The 15926-nt window shown below is 40.7% G+C and overlaps 1 protein-coding gene across 1 annotated transcript in view; it reads left to right on the top strand.

The window, feature by feature from the left end:
• PCYT1B (phosphate cytidylyltransferase 1B, choline) overlaps positions 1–15926 on the top strand; it is a gene marked incomplete at both ends in the record, with an annotated part of 88199 nt that overhangs the window by 31067 nt on the left and 41206 nt on the right. Inside the window, one exon of the mRNA XM_084258045.1 lies at positions 2132–2248. Coding sequence (XP_084114171.1) covers positions 2132–2248 — 117 coding nt within the window. The remainder of the gene's footprint in view (positions 1–2131; positions 2249–15926) is intronic.

Below are 15926 nucleotides of genomic sequence, written 5' to 3'. Positions count from 1 at the left end.
TCTGGATCACCTCTGAATCAATAACAAAAAGTTTTGCTAAATTGCCATCTGCTTTCCCCTGGGGTTGATATCTTAAAACAAATTTTCCTCAATTGAATTCAAATTGAATAAGAGTATTGAAACCAAGGATCCCTCATTAGACAGTTTGTTATTTCAAAGCATTTTCTATTTACTGTGCCTTATTTAGAATACAGTGTAATCCTGTGAAGGCAATTCTATTTGTTCAAAATGATGTATAATTGGGAATAATTGCCATTCCCTATCTGACATAAATTCTCTCAAGTTTTTTTATTAGAGAAATTTAATTTATTAGGAATATTGTACCATCTGAATCTATTAATGTAACATTCCTTTTTTCTTTATGTTCCAAGTTGATGAGATTGTACTGCATCAAGAACTAATCACGGGCCTCCCTGGTGGCGCAGCGGTTGAGTGCTGGGTTGCGAAGCTGCCTGCAGCCTCTGCAGCGCTGGTTCGATCCCCGGCTGCTCCCCGGCCACTGGGTGAGGGTCCCACATGGCGCGCAGACCTCTCCTGCCGCCCGCTGCTCCCCTCAGCAGTGTACTTCGGTCCTTCTGCCTGCTCTGCTCCCTGCTCTGGCTCTGGTGAATTCTCTCACCCTCCCGCGCTTCTGACTGTACCCAGTGCTTGTATAAATAAATAAATAAATCTTAAAATAAATAAATAAATAAAAATTAAAAAAAAAGAACTAATCACAATTTTAAATCTAAGTCTTAATGATCACTTAACAAAAGTTTGCATTGATTTCTTTCTAAATTTATTTTTATAGCATCAACATAATACCTGCATGTAGTTCAAAAAGTGAGTAGGACTCTCAGGCTTATTTAAAACAAAAAACCCCAAACAGCAGTTCCTCTCCCTACCTGTCCTGTCACTGATTCTGCCTCCCTGTAGGCTGTCAGCACTTGACAATTGACTTCCCAAAATAATGTGGGAATCGCTCATCTACCATAATGACCTTTTTGTTTCTCTGCTGGGGGGGGGGGGAGAGCAGAGCAGATTATACCTTTTTAATTTCTGCTCTGTGATTCTTGAGGTCTCTGGGAGGAAGTAGAGACAAATGTATGTGTTTGGTTCGCCATATTTAGCTTGTCGTTCACCATATTTTCAATTTCTTGTCCTTTGTTGAGATTCCACAATGGTGTGGAAGTTGGCACCTGAACCCTCGATCCCCCAATGTCTCCAGCTTATTTGAGGACATGGCCCTTTGGGCTGGCTTAGCATGTGTCATCTTGCTGTTTCTAGTGTCGTCTCCCGGCTCTTGGGGGGCTCTGATGATGTGTTCCCCAACCTCATGAAACGTCACTACACAGAATGCCGTGCACCACCTGGGAGTGTCGTGGCCCCTTCACTGCCCTCTCTCTCCCTAAGAAGGGCTGTGGTGATCCTTGCTCCCTTCCAACCCCAAGCACCACTGCCATGTGCAACTTTTAATCTTGAGTCCCCTCCATTTGGAGCATGCCTTCCTCCTCTCTCTCTCTCATGAGACCCAAGAGGTTAGGGGCTGACATTTGTGTGGGGCAAAGGTTTAACTACTGACCCTCCAGAGGGCAATCAGCCCTGATTTGAAGCATTTGTGGTGTGAATACTCTTGCTGTGACTGATTTGGGGATCCCAAAATGACATGGTGTTAGGAAGAAAGGTGCCCGACTCCAGCTCAGTGCTGCCTTTCGGAGGCAGGATTTGAGGTCTTCACTCAGGACTGCGAGGCTCCAGGACAGTCATCTGCCCTTTCCATCAAGCACCTCACTTATTCCTGCTTCCATATTCCCGCCGAACTGACTCTGCCAACCCTGTGGTTGTGTCTGGTCAGTCTGAATCTGCCGGTTCAGACTCCTGAGCCTCCGCTCTAGATCCAGAAGACTCTCAATGCTCTGTTTGTCTTTCCTGTTAGCTAAAAATATGTATTCTGGGCTGAGCTTGATTTTGATGTCCTCGGAAGAACCACTCTGCAGAGTTATTTTCATGCACTAACATGATACCGAAGGTGGTATTTACACACTGTGTTTTATCCAGGTACACTCCTCACTGTGCCACACTGTCAGGAGCATCAGGTAACCCGGATTCCTGATTCTGCAGTTCTGATGATATTGTTTTCTTTCTTCCACAGTTGACAGGCCAGTCAGAGTATATGCTGATGGGATATTTGACCTCTTCCACTCAGGTCATGCAAGGGCTCTTATGCAAGCAAAAACACTGTTTCCCAACAGCTACTTGTTGGTAGGAGGTAAGAAGTGCATTTTCTCTTTGTCTAAAAAACTCCTTTGTAAGGTCCTTTCTGAAAAAGACCCCTTTCAGAGGTCCGTCATGAAAATCTCACATTGTTACTACTCCTCGTTCATCCCATGCTGGTTCACTTGTTCACTGCCTGAAATTTAAAATGTTTAAAAAAACACAGGGAAAATGACATCATGAGATTGTTTACTGCTGGTACCCGGAGAGAGACAGACTAATAACTATTCATACTATTACTAATACCATTAATACTGCCACTAATCTGCCACCAAAGGTAGGTGGTTCTTGGTTTCCATGAATGTCTTTTTCTTCTTAAGTTTGAGGCATGGTCCAATCTATGTTCCTAAACTTTTCTAGAGGCTTAGGACAAAAGCAATATTTTTCTGATTTCAGATCTTGGAGAGTTAAAAGGTTCAGGACAATTAAGGGTAAACAGCGTCTTTGTTTGCTTTGTGAGACTCCCTGACACTTGCAATGATGTTGTGCTACCACTGCTGGCTTCTGACAGCCCTTGGTTGTGGGATTTATGCAGTGTGTTGAGGAAATGGAGATTGACCTACTCAGATAACCTGATTCACAGTGAAGAAACATCTGACTTAGCTGACAGGTTTATGGAGTGACAAGGGCAGGTTAGCTTATAGATTGCAATTTTCTGCCTCCAGAAGGTGTACAGGTTTTTCTTTTTTTTTTTAAAGATTTATTTATTTATGCATACAAGAGCTGGGGTACAGGCCAGAGATGCGGGGGTGAGAGGATCCACCAGAGACAGAGTGGGAAACAGAACAGGCAGACTGACTGAAATACACTGCTGAGGGGAGCAGCTGGCGAGTGAGGAGAGGTCTGCCTTGCCATGTGGGTTTCTCCCTGGCCCACCTGGGATCGAACTCATGCTGCAGAGGCTGTGGATTACTTCATAGTGTGGTGCTTAACCCCTTGCGCCACCAGGGAGGTCCAGTGTACAGGTTTTGATTTGGGTAAAAGGGGTGGTACCTGACTAGGGAGATCTGTATCTCACCTCTGGAGCTTCTGAATCAGGAACCATCAACAGTGAGACCTCTGCTGGGAGAGAAAAAGGTGCTGGTATATGGCAGTGTGGATCTTTGTTAAGGAATTTGTTATCGTTTGCAAGCTTAAAACTACCTTTTGGATATTTAAGACAAAACTTTCTGTAGATTTTGCTGAGGATGGTGACTATATCCTCACTTGAATGAAGTTCTTTCCAGAAGGAAGGGATGATAAAAGGCTATAGTTACTGGACAAGTCATGGAGCAGTAGCCCTTGGCAGGCAGGAGCCTCATTACTCATTCACTTTCCTTTCTCTTGAGTGGAAACCATTCCCTGAGCAGGCCCTACTGCCTGAGGCTGGCCCTAGGCCGCTGGGACTCTGGGGACACCTATGCAGTGTTTGGTCTTTGGTTGTTTTGTTGATCCAAACTTGGCCACACTTAAAGGATCATTAGCCATGACGCAGAGTTGTGAAATCAAAAGTGAGATAATAGCAAATGTGCAGCTCTCGGTATAGTCTTGTAAATTAGAGAAAGCACTTTAAATTTATCTAGAACTCCCTAGTCACTGATTGAATGATTCCTTCATTTAATGACTATTTATTGGGCACCTACTGTGTGCCAGGCATTCTTCTATACACTGAGGATGCAGCCATGAACAAAACAGACATGTGCTTGGAGAACCTGATGTCTGAGGACGAGGCGGACACTGCCCACTGCCCACTGACCAAGTCAGTGTGTAATAGTGGTGCCCTGAGGAAATATAAAATAGAGTAAGCGAAGGAGTGACTATTTGGGGAAGGAGGGATATTTGGGGTAGGCAGGTCAGGGGAGCCCCTTTGGATGTGTTGACATCTGTGCCCAGACCTTGAGATTACGGGTTACGGGTGCCAAAGGTTATGGGTGCCAAAGCCAGAAGACAGAACCTTCCTTGTACAGTGTTCTTTTATCAGTCAACATGATCATTTTGGGACAAATAGAGAAAACCAGGTGTCCACAGTGATGTTATTTTACTGATTTGTGCATCTTCCAGAGGCTTTCCATAAAAGCATAGACGACTCAATACTGAGAGAAACTAATGTGGGCAGGAGCTCAGAATTAGGAATTAAACAGAAGCGAAGGAAGAAAACTCCAGCAAGAAATCCTGAACTTTTCAGCAGCCACAGTTATTCCATATCACTCAAATGTCAGAGTGGATTCTACTCCACTAGGAAGAACTAGATTTTCCTGCCCTCATTTCGAGATAGGTGTTTGGAAGGCTGCTGCGTAAGGGGCATCTAGCCATCCAATGAACGCTGTCTTCAGCAGCAGATTTACAAAGAAATGCAGATACCCCCTCAATGGCTAGTACACGGGTTCTCTGTGGAAACCAAGGGCATGTGAAACTAAGACAACCATGGAGGCCATATCTTTTTGGAAAGTGACAGGGACTAGAGTATGGGTGGGAAATAAAGCAGTTCCACGTGAACCTGTAAGGAAGCGGCACATAGACTTGCAGGGACAGTGACAGAGTAAGTGAAATATCACAAGCAACATAACTTCAATGTTATTTTCTCTGCTGATTTCTTATTCTTATTTTCCTGTTAAAATAATTACATGGCTATGCTATGAAATATATTTTAACCACCCTATTAATAGAATTCAGTGTGATCCTGTTTTTAGTGTTGCCACTGACTTAATTATATTTGACTCCCAGTCTGTGAAACAGACTTTAGCCTTTTGTGTGTAGGCAGACCTCTACTGGGGCGTGGTGTTGGGGTTCAAGCCCCATGAGTGGCACTGCTGTGATGAACACATTTTGGTAAAAATCAAGAAGACAAAGTATAGTTTTCCCTTAATGCATATAGTAGTTGCCTTCCTCTAAAATTCAGCATCTATCACAGCTTTTCCAGAAATACTTAGTGATTCTATGTAAAACAAAGTTGGTTCCAGACACAAATAATTTAAAATACATTTTCAGGGACATTCAGAAACCTTGCAGGATTTGGGAAAATTCTCACATGTGTTAGACTAAGAGGCTGTTTGTAATAGCCGGCTGTTATGTCTGTGGTTATAATAGTGGGGTTCTCTATTTCTCCTTGCAAATTATCCTTTTTTGCTTCATGAATTTGAGTGTTGTTAGGCACACACATTAAGGATTCTGATTTTTTTGGGGGGGGAATATTGACCCCTTTATCATTATGTACTGTTCTCTTTATCCATGATAACTTTCTTTGCTCTGAAGTCTGCTTTGTCTGAAATCAGTGTAGCTATTCCCATTTTCTTTGGATTAGTATTAGTATGGTGTGTCTTTTTCATCCTTTTTTAAATTTAATATGTGACTTTTTATTGTAAGTGATTTTATGTTGTTGACAACAGAGTTGGGTTTTGTTTCACTTTGACTATCCCAGTCATTGACTTGGTAACTTTAGAACATTGATGTTCAATGTGATTATTGATATACTTGGTTTAATATCTATCATATTTTTCCTGCTTTCTATTTGTTCCTTTGTTCATTGTCCTACTTTTGTCTTCTACACCTTTTCTGCCTTTTGTGTTTTTTTTCCCCAAAGATTTATTTATTTATGCATACAAGAACTGGGGTACAGGCCAGAGGTATGTGTGGGGTGCGGTGAGAGGATTCACCAGAGACAGAGTGGGGAACAGAACAGGCAGAACTGAAATACACTGCTGAGGGGAGCAGTGGGCGAGTCAGGAGAGGTCTGCTGTGCCATGTGGGTAGCTCCCTGGCTGGGGAATCAACTTATGCTGCAGTGGCTGCAAATAGCTTCATAGGTTGTGTCTTAACCCCTTGCACCACCAGGGAGGCCCTGCCTTTTGTGGTTTTAATTATGCATTTTATATGATTCCATTTTCTCTTCTTAACATATTGAATACAACTTTTTTTTTTAACTTACGTTTGTGTGGATGCCCTGGAATTTTTACTTTCTAAACTATATTATTCTGTGGGTACTTTTTAGTGAGCAAAATATTCCTAATTTCTCCCTCCTATCCCTTGTATCATTCCTGTCATTCATTTCACTTATACATAAGCATCCACCGTTGAACACATTGCTGCTGTTATTTTGACCAAATTGCTGTCTGTTAAATTAATTAAGGAGAAGAGGTTTTTGCTTTATCTTCACTTACTCATTCTCTAATGCTTATCCCTTCTTTATATAGATCAGAATTTCTGACCTATATCATTTTCCTTCTCTTTGAAGGGCTTTTATCTCTGAAGAGCTTGAAAAAATGTTTCTTGCAACACAGATATCCTAGGAAAAAATGCCCTCAGTTTTTGTTTGTCTGAGGAAGTCTTTATATTTCCTTACCTTTGAAAGGATAATTTGCAAGATACAGAATTCTAGGTTGGTGGTTTGTTTTTTCTCAATACTGTATATATTTCACTCATCTCTTCTTGCTTACATTGTTCCTATGGAGAAGTCCAATGTAATTTTTATCCTTGCTTTTCTAGAGGTAAAGTTTATTTTTTCTTCTGGCTCCATTTGAGATTTTTTTCTTTGGCATTTATCTTGTTTGGTGTTCCCTGATATTTAAATGAGATGTGTGGGATTATTTGTATCAACAGATGAGTATATTTAAACCCTGTTTAAAATTGATTTTATTTTTATTTTTCCTTGTTTAGATGTCAGTGCTGAAATATTTTGTTCACACAAATATGTAGATGGAATGAAAGAAGTTTATTATAGTAATGCCACTCATTGAAATCCTGAGTTACTTGTCAAATATTGGAAAAATAATTTATTGTCATCCAGATAATTTTGATTACCAAACGACAGTTTATTAAGGGGCTCTTTCAGATTTGTAGCAAGTAATGAATTAGAGATGACCTGCAGAAAGATTTATTTTCAAGCTATTGGAATAATTTGCTTTCTTCTTTCTGAGACGTATAATAAAAAAGGCTTTACCAAAATTTGTCAAATGACTTTTAATTATAATCCTTACTATTTTACTAGAAAATAACTTCTTCAACTAGATACCCTCTGAAGGGTTGAGTAAATGGAAATATCGGTAATTTCATTATAAAGTTACCAGTTCAATAATTTTTGATAAAATGGTTTTATGATTTGCTTTAGACTTAAAAAAAAAAAAAACCACCAGAGGAATGCAGTTTAAACTTATTAAATGTACAGAAAACAGCTAATTGGCAAAGCCAGTCTTCATTGTCAAACCTACTTCAACTTAAAAATCCAGAGAAAGTCTCAATTCAATTATATTAATGTATTTCAAGGAATTTTATAAAAGCCACCAAGAAAGAATTTATAGACTAAAATTGAATCAGTCAAGGTTAAAATGATGTCAATCTAATAATGCGTTACAAGCAACATGATAAATCATTGTGCTTAACTTATAGTAATTCAATGTGTTTTATAGATTTTATGATATTTATAAGGAGATGAGTATGATTTTTAAAAGGCATGTTATTCTCTAAACATTGTTGTGTGTATATATATATATATATCAGACTCTGGTGTTTGGCTTTTGGAAATAGTTAAATAAAATCGAATATAAAAATCAGTACTGACTTATCTTTTTTAGATAGCAAGGTCATACTTTTCCTATGTGTTTAAGGATAGAAAAGAGCATGTAGTACTAAAAATTAATTGGTCTACCCATAGATATCTTAAGGTCATAAACATTTTAGCAGATTAAGTGGAATAAGGATTATCTGTCAGTGGAATAAATATTTTATAATGTGAGTTGATCATTTAAATTTTTCTTTTTAGATGTAAACTGTGAAAAAAAATCATGTATATGTTTTATCCATGCATTTATTCCAATGGATTTTGAAAAAATTGTTAATTCCAGAAAAATCCCAATTGCATTTCTATGAAGCAGTGGTACAGCCTGTTCAGCGTTGTCTCGTTGAAGTGAATAGCTGGGAAAAAGTGCTTACTCTTCACGAGAAAAGGCATTTTAGGATTCAATATGAGTATTGAGAATAGATGGAAAAATGCTTACCATTAGCTATATGAAAAAGCCATCTTTTAGCATTCAGTATTTCCAGCGCTCCTTTTACTTTGAATTGGTCCTTATACTTTCAAGATCCGGTGTCCTTTGACAGTAGCTGGGAGAAGGAAGAGGCATGCATAGTTTTGGGGTAAAAATACATTATTCTCTACTCTATCTTACTTTGTTTCTAACACCTGGCTTCACCTGTAATAGAAATGCCTGTGAGATGAGGAAAGACAGGAGCTTTATAGGTTTGTGGTGCTGTAAGTAGTCATTAAATGAAGTTTCCATTTGGTTTGGCTTGAAGGCCTAACTCCCTGTCCCTGGTAATGCAACACAGTAAGGTCCAGAGGTGTCTTTCTTTTGCTGAGTAGGGGTGGATTCAAACTGAGAGATTTTCTTGGTCCTGTTAATTTTAGGGAAGGGTACTCTTGGAAGTTGAGGATCTGAAAAATGATTCCTTTAAATCTACTTGGGTCTGGGTACTTGTGGCAAAGGTTTTGTGTATCCCGAGCATATGTGTGTCCTAGTTTGAAGACGTTTTTCTTAAAAACTATTTCATGAGTATCACAAACCACCTTAAATGGCAGACCGTTCCATGGTAAGGAAAGTTAGGGAGCCCTTTGTGAATAGTTAACTCTGGTTAAAAGGCTGGCTTTTGATATCATGTCTGTAGCTAGCAAATAAAATACCTAAAGTATAAAACACTGTCCAAATTGTGGCCCCCTCCTCCCTTACATTTGCAGGTAGGTTGTTGTAGGAATGCCTCTGGGTGGAGCAAGGGCTTTGCTCATGAACCCTCTCTGGTCGGGGCAAGTGTGCGGACAGGTACTTGGCTGGAATACTTGTTAAATAGCAGAAGTATTTGCTTCTAAGTCCAGAAATTGGTAACTGGAGGTACTACAGTCCACTGCTCAACATTAGGCTGTAGCAGATACCACACTGCCATGATTTTGTGCTATGGTCAAATACCTGCATTTCTGCATTTTTTTTAAAGATTGATTTATTTATGCATACAAGAACTGGGGTGTAGGCCAGAGGTGTGGGGGTGGGGTGGGGTGAGAGGATTCACCAGAGACAGAGTGGGGAGCAGAACAGGCAGATCTACTGAGGGGAGCAGTGGGTGAGACAGGAGAGGTCTGCTGCTCCATGTGGGTCAGCTCCCTGGCCAGGGATCGAACTTGTGCTGCAGTGGCTGCGGATAGCTTCATAGTGCTGAGACTTAACCCTTTGCACCATCAGGGAGGCCCTGCATTTCTAATTTTTGAGTAATAAATTGAAAATGTTTTTATGCCCACTTAGTCTATTGACATTATTTTAGTGAATTTACACATCCAGTTGCAAAATCCTCTTTCTTCATTTTAATTGAAAAGTTCATATCATTTAAAAATAAGAATCTAAAATTGATAGTTTTGTTTTTCCCTAACCACATTTTTAAAATGGATACCAATCACCAAATACATACCTGTTCCACACAGGAAAGGGAAAAAAAACGCTAAACATGATATTACTCCTACAATAGTAGATTTAAATATGACTCCATAAACTTAGGTTTATGCTCGATTATGTTTTTTTTTAAGTCTTTTTTTTTATAGAGGCATGTTTTATTTATTTATTTATTTATTTATTTATTTATTTATTTTGTTTATACATGCACTGGGTACAGTCAGAAGCCCGGGAGGGTGAGAGAATTCACCAGAGCGGGGAGCAGAGCAGGCAGAAGGACCGAAGTTCACTGCTGAGGGGAGCAGCGGGCGGCAGGAGAGGTCTGCGCGCCATGTGGGACCCTTCTCCAGTGGCCGGGGAGCAGCCGGGGATCGAACCGGCGCCGCAGAGGCCGCGGGCAGCTTCGCAACCCAGCGCTCAACCGCTGCGCCACCGGGGAGGCCCTCGATTATGTTTTAATTGAAATCAAATGTTCCTCTTAGACTCCATTTTGCTTGACTGGTGGGAAATTCAATCTGAGTCCTTACTGGACTCTCTAGAGCCTCCATCGACTCAGACAAGACTCTGAGATGTGTACAGAGACAGGAGAGGGGCCTTCAGTCTTTAGCCCACATAATCACTAGAAGGGAGCAGATCCCAGCACCTGTGGAAGGTGAGGCTCTTGCAGTCTGTGCCCAAGTTCTATTTCTTCCTCGCAGAACTCCCCCCAAGGAACTCTAGATTTGAGGAAAACAGCCAGGAAGGCAGTCTGTCTAACAGCACCTTAAATTTCACAGCCCTCGATCACTACTCTTACTCATAAATGGTGAATGTTTTGAGCAGTCATTACTCTCTGCTTATGTATGTGGGTGAACAGGTAATTCTCACAAATTTGCCATATTTTAAAGACCAACAATGGGGGATTAACGCATTGGAGTAACTTTCCAGTAATAAATGGCAAGTCTGGGATTAGAACCCAAGGCTGTTGGACTCCAACATTCAACCCCTGCGGGCTATTTTCTCTTCTGCTGGGGAGCAGTAGTATTTCCTCTTGAGCACAGTAAGCCCCATGATAAATTAGCCACAGCATCAGCTCCCAGTGAGTATAGTGAATTCATCCATGGAACACCGTGCCTCAGACTTTTCTATCTGGTTGTCAAGTGCATTTGCCAAGACCCAAGAACCACAGTGCTGCTGTGGGTGTAATTAATGTTTAGACAATAACTGGTCAGCACGTTCAGCTGCTTCTTGAGGTCACTCCTGGGATATGAAAATAGGACCCTGTATTGGCATAAACCGGATGTTTGTTTTCTTTGCGCTCTCTCAGGAGGCCATTATCTCAGCCATCTAGAAGTTATACCATATTGCTCCAATGTGGCTCCAACGGGGGAAGGTTAGCCTAGTTTTGTGTTGTTTACAATAGAAGATTGACAGATCTGAAATCCATTTTTGCTCAATATGATTCTTGGTGATATTTTAATTGTCATAGAGAATATTTTAAAAGTCTCAGACCAGATTTTTAAATTTTATGACTTGGCCCATGAATAATTCCTATTTATGGAATCAAAAGCCAATGTAATCAGTGAGTCTATATACCACATAGTCGTAAGGCCCTACTACCTGCCTCCCTCCCCCAGCTGGGCATGATGGGTGATTCAAAAACAGGCTCTTTACTCTCGAGATGCTCATAATATGCTTCAGGGGTTTTTGAATGTTGTACATATCAGAGTCATTCTTGAAGCTTGTCAAAAATAGAGCTGCCTGGGCCCCACTCCAGATCCACTGTCTTAGCTGAGTCTGTTTGGGTTGCTATAATAAGATAACACAGACTGGGTAGCTTAAAAATAACAGACATTTATTTCTCATCATTGTAAAGCCTAGGAGTCCAAGATCAAGGTGCCAGCATGGTTCCCTTCATAAGGACTCCAACCTCATGGCCTAAGCACCTCCCAAAGGGGGTTAGGATTTCAACATATGAATTTGGGGAGAGGGGACATGTTCTGATAATAATTCCCACTGAATCAAAATATAGAGGAATGTACCCTGAGCATTTTCATATCAGACAAGCTCCTTAGGTGATTCTGATACTCGGCAAAGTTTCCAAGCCAGCCAGGTAGTTGGTGGTGTTTTGGTAACAACCCTACAATATTTTCTATATTGTATCATAGTCTATATATGTTAATACAGCATCTCAGTAAGCATGGGACAGACATAGGCATATACACATGTATATCTATATCTAGAGACACACTGGTCTCCTATTTGCATGTATGTTGTTGAAATGTACCTGCAGTTAAATCTACATTTATTATTTTATTTATTTATTTATTTTTTGCTTGTTAACTAATCTTTTTTTTAATTTAAATAATAAATTTTATTTTTATATTCCCCCATACAATTGCAAACGCCCCATTCTGACCCCAATCCCTCCCCTCCCGCCCCCCACCCCCCAAAAAGTGTCTCTGGTTCATAGTTGTTTGTTGATTTTGATTTTTACTTTCTTATATTCATTTTCCTGGTCCCTTATTTAAGTTTTCTAGGTTCCTGCTATGAGTGAGACCATCCGGTATTTTTCTTTTTCTTTTTGGCTTATTTCGCTGAGCATGATCCCTTCCAACGCCATCCATGTTGCTGCAAATTGCATGTGTTTATCTTTTTTGAATGCTGAGTAATATTCCATGGTGTATATGGACCACATCTTCTTGATCCAGTCATCTATTTTTGGGCATTTGGGCTGTTTCCAAAGCTTAGCTATTGTAAATAGTGCTGCTCTAAACATAGGGGTGCAGGTGTTCTTTGGAATTGATGTTTCTGTGTCCTTTGGGTAAATACCTAGGAGTGGAATTGCTGGATCATATGGAAGCTCTATGTTTAGTAGGTCCAGAAATCTCCACACAGCTCTCCATAGTGGTTGGACCAGTTTGCACTCCCACCAACAGTGCAGAAGAGTTCCTTTTTCTCCACACCCTCGCCAACATTTGTTGTTGCTAGTTTTTTTAATATGTGCCATTCTCACTGGTGTGAGATGGTATCTCATGGTAGTTTTGATTTGCATTTCCCTGATTACAAGTGATGTTGAACATTTTTTCATATGTCTGTTGGCCATTTGCATTTCCTCTTCAGAGAAGTTTCTTTTTAGCTCTTCTGCCCATTTTTTGACTGGATTATTTTCTTTGTTGTTGCTGAGTCTCATCAGCTCTTTGCAGATTTTTGTGATCAGTCCTTTATCATTAGTGTTGGGTGCAAAAATGTTCTCCCAGTTGGTGGGGTTTCTCTTTGTTTTTGTTATTGTCTCTTTTGCTGTGCAGAAGCTCTTTAATTTGATGTAGTCCCAGCTGTTTATCTTTGCCTTCACTATCACTGCTTTGGGTGATGTGTCTGTAAAGATGTCTTTGATGTGCAAATCCCGTAGTGTTTCGCCTATATTTCCTTCTATGTATTTTATGGTTTCAGGTCTTATGTCTAGTTCTTTAATCCATTTTGAGTTGATTTTTGTGTATGGTGTGAGATAGTGGTCAAGCTTCATTCTTTTGCATGTAGCGACCCAGTTTTCCCAGCACCATTTATTGAACAAACTTTCTTTGCTCCAATGCATAGTCTTTGCTCCTTTGTCAAAGATTAGTTGACCATAAATCTGTGGGTTTATTTCTGGATTTTCTATTCGATTCCATTGGTCTGTATGTCTGTTCTTGTTCCAATACCATGCAGTTTTGATGATTATGGCTTTGTAGTATAGTTTGAAGTCTGGGAGTGTGATGCCTCCATTTCCTTCTTTTTTTTTTTTCAGTAGAGCTTTGGCTATTCAGGGTTTTTGGTGATTCCATATGAATTTCATCAATAATTTTTCTATTTCTTTGAAGAATGACATTGAAATTTTGATTGGAATAGCAATGAATCTGTATATTGCTTTTGGTAGGATGGCCATTTTAATAATGTTTATTCTTCCAATCCATGAGCAGGGGATGCCTTTCCATTTCTTTGTGTCTTCTTCTATTTCTTTTAACAGTGTTTTATAGTTTTCTTTGTATAGGTCCTTTACCTCTTTTGTTAGATTTATTCCCAAATATTTGATTTTTTTTGTTTCGATAATAAAAGGGATGTTTTTTTTGATTTCTTCTTCTTCAGATTTATTGTTTGTGCATAGGAAGGCTACATTTATTATTTTAAATCACATAAGCATTTATTGAGCATCTGTATGTAGCAGTGTTAATCCAGGCAACCAATACTTAAGAGTTTGCCCTAGGCCAGGTACTTTTCATGAGAAAATGAAATGGACAGAAGTCCCTATCCTCAAGGACCTTATATTTTTGTAGCACAACACCAACAAGAGAGAACATTGAATTAGCAACGATAAGACCACCTTCTGTGCAGTGGCTAGAAGCCAGGTGGGGAGGGAGTAGGGGCTGCCAGTGTTGGGAGTCGGGTGGCACCTTAGAATAGAGTGGCTGGGGAAGCCTTCAGGGAAGAAAGTGGAAGTGAGCATTATGGATATTGGGAGCACAACCATACCAGATTTGGGGAACAGGAAGTGCAAAGCCCTGACCTGAGGAAGAGCATTCCTGGAGGCTTCAGCAAGCAGCAAGGTGGCCTGGGGCTGCGAGACAATAGTCTGGGTCATCAGAGAAGTTAAGAATGGGCTCAGGAATGGACCTTGTAGCCTCCTGCCTGTGGACTGCTGGAGGACTTTGCTTTCACTCTGAGGGAGATGGAAAAGGTTCTGGGCCAGAATAACAACTCAACAGATTTTATTCTATTTTTTAATTTGGTTAGTCATTTGCCTCCTATCTATATAAGTGAGGGAGGAGGAGGGGATAGGGGAGGAAGGTCACAGGCCTGGGCGTTTTGGTGGAAGGTGAGAGAAATGTGTGCTCACATGAGGCATGAAAATGTACAATCTTTCAGGTTTTATTCTGCCAGTCACAGGCCATTGGGGATGGGCAAGGCTGGAATGGGAACCGGAAGGAGGTCACTGCTATAGTTCACGGACGAGATGGCGAATGGGCTGGCATGGAATGTGGTTTGCGGGTGTGCCCTGAAGGCAGAGTCAGCACTTCCGCTCATGCTTGACTGTGGACAGCAGGAAGGGCTGAGATACAGGAGCTTCTGCAAGGCAGCGTGGTGTAGTCATGGGCTGCACTTATTACTTTATGTGGGTCATGATTTGGTTCCCAGAAAATGATGGTAGTTCTGTTTTAAAAACATACTTGTACACTTAAAATTTGTGAGTTTATTGTATGTGCATGTTACGTTAAAGAAACAAAACCCCATCCTAAGAAACAGGGTAATGTGAGCCACTGCAGTAAGACCCTCCCCACGATGTTGGTAAACAGGGGCTGTGCCCACAATATTCTTCCCGACACATAGGAAAGTTGCTTGGCCAACAAAAAATACATTCTTGCTAAGATGACAATATTTATTATTTCACTATTTCAAAACACTTTGTGTAAATCCTCCAAAAGTTCTCTGTGAGTCTAATAGTGGAGGATGCTGCTTTCCCCACTTGAGAAGTTAGGACGTGGCATCTAGAAAGAATGGCGATAACGGAAGGATGAACTCTGCTAGATCAGACCTTCTGGTTTTGTTTTGTTTTTTTTTTAAACATCTTTTCTCTGATTTTTTTTTTTTAAGGATTTATTTATTTATTTATACAAGCACTGGGTACAGTCAGAAGCGTGGAAGGGTGAGAGAATTCACCAGAGCGGGGAGCAGAACAGGCAGACTGACGAAGTACACTGCTGAGGGGAGCAGCGGGCGGCAGGAGAGGTCTGCGCGCCATGTGGGACCCTCGCCCGGCGCTGCAGAGGCTGCGGGCAGCTTCGCAACCCAGCGCTCAACCACTGCGCCATCGGGGAGGCCCCAGACCTTCTGTTTTTATGACTTTCTTCTCTTGATTGTGTGGCCTGATGTGTACTGACTGACCTCAGTCTCTGGCACAGGGAGGGGGGGGTGAAGGGGGAGGGGGGAGAGAGAGAATGAATGAATGTGAATGCATGCACACTTGTGTTACTAACTGCAGTGATGTAGTAAAGGAATTGGAACTGATTATTTAAACCTTGTATAATTCAGACCCCTTGGTTCTTCTCTTTGCCTTCTTTGTTCATTTGTCCATTTTTTTCCTGAAGAGTAATTTCACTAAAGGGTGGGCTAGAGAATTCAAAAGATGTGAGTCACATTAGGTAGCATGGAGAATAATTGTAATAAAAGCTGCAGTGAAGAATGCAGTTGTGATTAGTACGCAAATGAAATTTAGAATTGCTGGTGGATTTCGGCCTGCTTTGCTTTCCTCAT

This window comes from Talpa europaea, assembly GCF_964194135.1.
Source record: "Talpa europaea genome assembly, chromosome: X".
Taxonomy (NCBI): domain Eukaryota; kingdom Metazoa; phylum Chordata; class Mammalia; order Eulipotyphla; family Talpidae; genus Talpa; species Talpa europaea.
The sequence above is the reverse complement of the archived record's forward strand: the minus strand, read 5'-3'. Positions and strand labels throughout refer to the sequence as shown.